The sequence below is a fragment of the Gossypium raimondii genome, chromosome 8 (assembly GCF_025698545.1).
Source record: "Gossypium raimondii isolate GPD5lz chromosome 8, ASM2569854v1, whole genome shotgun sequence".
In the NCBI taxonomy this organism is placed as follows: domain Eukaryota; kingdom Viridiplantae; phylum Streptophyta; class Magnoliopsida; order Malvales; family Malvaceae; genus Gossypium; species Gossypium raimondii.
The window spans coordinates 33,128,911-33,136,078 of record NC_068572.1 but is presented as its reverse complement, the minus strand read 5'-3'; the positions used below and the strand labels follow the sequence as shown (position 1 = coordinate 33,136,078).

General features: G+C 34.2%; 1 protein-coding gene across 1 annotated transcript; it reads left to right on the top strand.

Moving 5' to 3' along the window:
* Window positions 1-3,466: 3,466 nt before the first annotated feature.
* LOC105791253 (NAC domain-containing protein 91) lies at window positions 3,467-6,191 on the top strand. Its single transcript, XM_052634688.1, has 5 exons — window positions 3,467-4,083; window positions 4,366-4,668; window positions 4,747-5,115; window positions 5,320-5,637; window positions 5,721-6,191. The coding sequence occupies exons 1-5, from the start codon at window positions 3,637-3,639 to the stop codon at window positions 5,970-5,972; spliced, it is 1,689 nt and encodes a 562-aa protein (XP_052490648.1). The 5' UTR covers window positions 3,467-3,636; the 3' UTR covers window positions 5,973-6,191.
* The last annotated feature ends 977 nt before the right edge of the window (window positions 6,192-7,168 follow it).

The following is a 7,168-nucleotide window of genomic DNA, read 5'->3' as shown; positions in this document are numbered from 1 at the left end:
TGGAGTGAGAGGCAAATTACTAAAAGTAACCCCCCATTACGAATAGTAAAATGGAATAAGAATAGGTTTGCCAGAGTAGCAAGGTCTACTGAAAGTCAGCATAATACGAAAATAATGACAAGTTCTTTGGGACCAGTGAAAGGTAAGAGGGAGTCCGCCAAGGACTAATCTGACCATGGAAGATCACCAAGAAATGTATGTCTTAAGAACACTTGGGCGGAAAGGTAAGAAAGCTAGTATGGAGGTACAAGATGGTAGATGGGCATACAGCCAAATAAGATAGCGAACGACGAATACCCTAAGTGTGGGTGTATGAAAGGAAGGAAAGACGAGAAGTAAAGATAAGAATCGCAGATATGATGAGGTGTCTGGATTGCGAACAATAAGAGAGTCCGACTAGAGGAAGGTCTCACGACAAGTCGAGTAGCTTGAAGAATTAGGTGGAGTCCGCCACTTTAATATCAAACATTCACCTTGAACAAGCAGGGAATATTTATGTTATTTTATTTTACATTTATTACCCTCATGCGATAGAGTTGAACTAAAAGTAACCTTGTTAAGAAACTCACTAAGTTCATTTAAACTTACAGTAGTGTGAAGGATGTTCGCCGGATTTGTGAGGTTGATCGAGGACTTGAAAGATCAATCAAGCTAGACGGAGTGGAGATCGAGGATCATTGATCGATCAATTTATGCACATAGGGGTACTATTGGAGACTTTGCTTCAAGATCAATAACAATGATGCTAGATAACCTCCCATGGAATCTGGATTTTTAAGACAGATAGTCCTTAGTAAGACTTTAAGAGTTGTATTGTAAACAAATAGTTGGACTAGAGATAGAAATTTAAGAGACAATCACTCAATGGCTTAAGGCCTTAGCTGTAGGAATTATAACTATTATTGATTTTATGTTTAGAATATTTTATTTTATACTTTTTTGTAGCAATTAAGTTTGCCAAACTAAGTATAGGTCCATTTGTGATGCCCCATACCCGGATCCAGTGGACAGGTTGGGCGTAAGGTGTTACAAGTTCTTTGTAACACTGCTCGTGGTTGTTTAATCCTTTATTTTCCTTTGCTCTAATGCAAATTTACTCCTCAGGTGGCTGATCTTGAAAGCTTTAACACTATAGAATTGCTCACTCAAGTTTATCTCAAATGTAGAAAGAATGAAGAAATGAAAATAATAGAAGATAGATGCTTGAATGATTGAGAGATGATGAATGCTTGAAATGGAGAGTAGAGGCCTCTATTTATACTAAATGGAGTGGGATGGCTGACTCTTAATTTGTAGAAAAAGTTGCATGGAATGAGAAGGAAGGTGAACAATTTGCAATTTATGAGGAATGGAGGTTCTTTGCTAATTTTTCAAGCTAATTTTGCTGTTTACCAAGTCTTTTTTGGACGATTGGGCATCCCAATGGGCAGTTTGGGCTCTTTCCACCCTTAGTGGACAATTTGGGCCTAATTTTTCATGGCAGACTGTCCAGCTTCAGTGACCCAATTAAGAACTAGGTTAAAATGAAATTAGAAGTCCAATAATCTTTAATTTGAACATCTCGAGCTAGTAATTTATTAACTCAACACATAAGTCCTTTTGTTGTGGAAATGCTACAGCATTAAGCCGCAATTAGTAACTTTCAAGCTTTAATTTCTTTCTAGTGCACAAACCTGCTTCAAATTTGCGAAAATATGTAAAATTATCATGTAATTACGTAAAAATAGAAAATTTTCCTTTATCTTTATTCAACTTGACAAATTTATAATAAAAACAACAAAATTTGTTGTCAAACAGTCATAATTTTCATGAATTACTAGTTAAAAAGTACCATAGATAACTTTATATTTTAGAGTTACCGGTCGCCAATGTGTTAGGTTACATCAAAACAAATATTTTTTTTACCCGTATATCATTTGTACTACATTTAGGAGGAAATATGGGTATTTTTTAAAAAAAATTACATGCCGATAACGCCAATCTATTAGACGACACCGTTAAAAATTATTTTTTCATACAATATAATTGACTAATAATAAAAAAGAATTTAGGATGATACCGTCAATGTATCAAGCAACATCCAATATTATACAAACTAGGCTTTTTTACTTAAATAATACAAAAAATAAAATTAATAACTGAAATGGCATGCCCATTAGATTATTTACCAAAATGGTATGGTTTTATTGGTGCCACCTGTCAAATTGGAGACACTAGACTGAAATGTAATGATCTAAAGTATTCAAGGACTTGATATGCAAATTTTCCATTTTGAGTGGTTGCTGAAAAAAAGTGAAAGGGTGCTACCTGATAGTGTGGCGACACCAAACCTTAAATGTGATTAATTGCTTTATAAGCCTTTCTTATTTTTATTTTATTTTTATTCCCCTTCAACTCACTATATTGTGTTTCAACAAGCCCTTAACCTATTTTTGTAGTTATATAAGCTCTTAACTTATGATTTTTACTCATAAAAGCCCTTTATTTTAATATTAAAGTAAATATATTTTGAATTTCAAGCTCTTATCTTAATTTTTGTTGATGAAATAAAATTATATACATTTTAACATCAAGATAAAATCTAAAACGTAATAAAAATTTCGAAGAGTAATTAAGAATATCATGTATATAAGCACTCTCAAGAAATTTTAAAATTTTATTTTTTATTTAATAAACTATTCTCATCAAACTCACATCAACATAAAATGTGAATTAGTTTATATTTTTTAAATAACTTCACTTTAGGTAAAATATATTTACTTTAATATTAAAATAAAGGGATTTTATGAGTAAAAATCATAAGTTAATGGCTTATTTAACTACAAAAATAGGTTAAAAGTTTGTTTAAAACACAATATAGTGAGTTGAAGGGGAATAAAAAGAAAATAATAAATAAAGAGGGCTTACAAGATAATTAGCCACATTTAAGGTTTGTAGCGGCACCCTTTCACTTCTTTTTAGCAGCCACTTAAAATGAAATGTTTGTATATCAAGTCCCTAAATATTTTAAATTATTACATTTCAATTTAGTGTCGCCAATTTGACAGGTGGCACCAATAAAATTATACCATTTTGATAAATAATCTTATGAATATAGCTGTTATTAATTTTTTTTATATTATTTAGGTAAAAGAGCCTACAAACAACCTTGTAAATAATTGTAACCCCCCCCCCCCAAATAGGAAATGCTCGGAACTCTGTAATTTCTCTAAACCTCACGCTTTTCAACATGAGGCCACATGTCAGAATTCCATTAGCCGGCTTACTCAATTTTTCTCTGGCTTTCTAATAATACGCCCTTTGTTTTATAAGAGAAATACCTACATGCAATATTAAAACAATCTTCAGTATTTGGGCATATTAGTAAAAGCATAAACCATACGCGGATTGAAACACGGATAAAGTCAATGCATAACGTTAAAATTAATGAAAAATAAATATAAATAAAAGAGTTGACGACTTTCTAAACTCTTTTCCCTTGTATCAACTGAAAGTATGGGCCATCTTCTTCTCCTTTAATCTTCCAAAATACTATCCCTCCTTGAATCTCCTTTTCTTTTTCTTTTTTTTAGAAAAAATTGTTTTCTGAAAATCACTCAACTAAACTCTTATAAATTTATTTTATCAACATTTGTCATGGCTGTTCTATCACTGAATTCACTGCCTATCGGATTTCGGTTCCGACCAACGGACGAGGAATTGATCCATTTTTACTTACGGGCTAAGATAAACGGAAAAAGAAATGATGAGGTTGAAGTCATTCGTGAAATCGATGTTTGTAAATGTGAGCCGTGGGATTTACCTCATATGTCTGCTATACAGACTCGTGATCCCGAGTGGTTTTTCTTTTGCCCACTCGACAGGAAGTATCCAAACGGCAATAGGCTTAATAGGGCTACGGAAGCTGGTTACTGGAAGGCTACGGGTAAGGATCGTAAGATTAAGTCTGGGTCCAGCTTGATCGGCATGAAGAAAAGTCTGGTGTTTTATACCGGCAGGGCTCCTAGGGGGAAGCGAACTAATTGGGTTATGCATGAGTACCGTACTACACTCATTGAGCTTGACGGCACCAAGCCTGGACAGGTTCCTCCTTTTACCCTTTACTTACCCTTTTCCCTATGATCATGGAAGATAAAGGTTGGTTTTGAATATGAGTAGTGTAAATTAGTTGACATCACGAATTTCCTTGATGTGGTTTAATTTTGGTGCAAGAATTGTTATGCGACTACGTTTACATTGATTTCTGTTTTCAATTGGGTTGATAGTTTTGTTTTGTACACGATTTCTAGTGTTGTTGGGTCAATTGTTGATAATGTGTTGAAGTTCGGGTGATAGTTTTTTCACATATTCGTTATTTGTGTGCAGAATCCGTTTGTAATTTGTCGTCTCTTCAAGAAACAAGACGAGAGCATTGAAGATACTAATGGTGATGAAGTTGATGTATCTTCTCCTACTGAAGACATGCAGTCTGAGTTAGAAGGACCTGAAGACTCACCTGCGCTGGAAGGGGTAGCCCAACCAAAGTTTCCCCATAACAATGGAACTTGTTCTGGGGGACTGCCAAATGAAGTGGTTTCTAACGCTGTTCCACCTATGTTAGAGTGCAATATCGTTGACTCTAAAGCTTACAGTGTAACTGGTCAAGTGGCAGAAATTGTGACTGACAAGGTGAAAAAGGAAACTGAATTTGGATTTTAGATTTTGTTTTTTAATAATTGCTGTAGCATTAATGTTGTTCAGTTTCAGGTCGATCAAGTTGGAGAAGCTTTGAATCATTTTTATGATCCCATGGTGGAGCCACCGGACTGCAAATTCTTTTCTCCACTGCGCTCACAGGTTGAAGCAGAGCAGGCTCCTTGGATGTTCCATCAAGTTGGGAGCAGTTTAAGTGCGGTGGAGTTTGAGCATGAGACAAATCAAAATGATGCTTCTATTTCTGATTTCTTAAATTCTATCCTTAACAATTCAGATGACTACTACAGTGTTGACTCTAGCAGTCAGCAGTATTCAGCTAATGAAAGTGAGACCCCTAAAACCATGGCCGTTGTTGAGGATGGTAGAATACGCAGTGAACAAGATGCTGAAGTGGCCCAAGTATTGATGATTGGAAGCCAGGTATGACATCTTGTCTATTTTAGTACTTGCTTAACATTGTACAGTGTGAAGATTCATTCAAGTGTATGGTTTAGACTGGTCTATGAATTATGATTGCATATATGCATAGTTTCATATTTGTATCTTGTAGCATTAGATATATTTTTTTTTCATTTCAAATTATCCTTTCTTCCTCCCTAAAACGAGAAATTTCCTTTGGAACAGCTTGGGAGAGAAATTGCTGACAAAGGAACTCCTCTAGAGATTAAAGCCACTGCCCAAGATTGCACGATTCCAATAAACAAGGACATTGTGTTAAATAGTAAAGAAGAACCAAGCAATCATGTGACTACAACTTGTAATCTTGATAATGCTATCACCGGAATCAGGATTAGGCCTCATGCTGCTCAAAGTCAAACAAACATTAAGAACTCCGTGACACAGGGTTATGCCCCAAGAAGAATACGTCTGCAGTGTAAACTTCAAGTTGGCACTTATTATAGTGAAGGAAAAAAAGATGGTTCAAAACCAGTTGTTACCAAGGTGAGAAATTTGTAACTGATATGGTATAAAACCACTGCTAAATCCAGATATGTATTGGATCTTATTAGAAGTTGTCTTTGCAGGACGTAAAAGTCATGGAAGAGAATATAGCATCTGGTAGTGATGCTGCCTGTGGCACCATGGACATACCCCATGAAATATCCCTTTCTGAATCAAGCAAAAAGGGTTTTTTGAAGTCAAAGACCATTGTTTCAGCTCTTTGCTCAAAGCAGTTTTCCACTAGCCGCTGGCATAAGCAGTTTGCTGTTATGTTTCAAGTAGCTGTGATGTTACTCTTGCTTCTTGTTTTGGTTAGCAAAATGAATATCTTGTAATTCGATGCTCTGTTTTTTATTGTGTATAGCTGACATGTTTCATTTAGAGTCCTTCTATTAATTAGGACTACGGTGATGATTTAGTATTACAATTATGTGTACGAGTATATCTGTTCAGTGTAATCTACAGAGCTTCAGTTTATGCAGTATGTAAGTTCTTTTTCCTGTCTTTTTTGCATATTGAGGATACTATGAGTAATACCATTTCTTTGTGTACAAGGCCATCGGTTTTGGTTTGTGAGTGTCAATATGAGCTGTTAGATGTAGGACCGGTATTTAATATGCTTTCTGAATACTTCACTGTCGAATTTGCAATATCATCAAAACAGGTAGGAACTCGAATTCCTCGACTACATTGGTTAGTCTTTAAATTGATACAAGGTATACTTCAGTGGAATATATGGGATTTGGAATTTAAAATCAGGGATTTGTACAAAGGGAAAAAAAAAAAAAAAACTCGACCTCAATTCTTGAACATTGCAATTTTTTCTTTATTTATTTTCATTTCTTGAACATTACAACATTTTCTTCATGATTCACTGTTAATTACATTAGATGAAGGCTAAATATGACATATATGCTGATTTTTTTTATTTGGCCTTTTAGGGCTTTTTTTTTTTAATTTAGTGAAATAGATCGTTTTTAGAGAGAGCGTGTGAAAGTGCATCCAATTGGGTGCGCTTTCTGCCAACGATCATTTTTTTAAACGTTGGCAACGGTAAAATTTTTGAAGGGCCCAATTATAATTTTTTGTTCATTTAAATACCATGCTATTTTCTATTCTTTTCACTCAATTTCAATTCTCTCAATTCTTTTTAAAGTCTTAATTCTCTCAATTTTCTCAAGTTTTGTTCTAAATTTTCCAATACACTTGTTCAAAAATATTATAGTTTTATTTAATTATTTTGTATATTATTCATTTCAATTAAATTTTCATGACTGACTACCTCTTTGATTCATTTCGACGACAAGCACATTTCCATCGCTCAAGCGATAATGGTAAGACGAAAATTTAAATTTCATTATTTTCAATTAAGTTAAATTTAAAGTATTTTACTTTTTAAAATATTTTAAATTAATATTCTTTGTCGATATAAATAGGCGGATGATCGTGTTTTGAAGGGGGTTCATACATAACTTGTCAAAGAGTCCAGATACCGAAATTCGTAGTTGCTTGCAAGACGCGAGATTCTTGT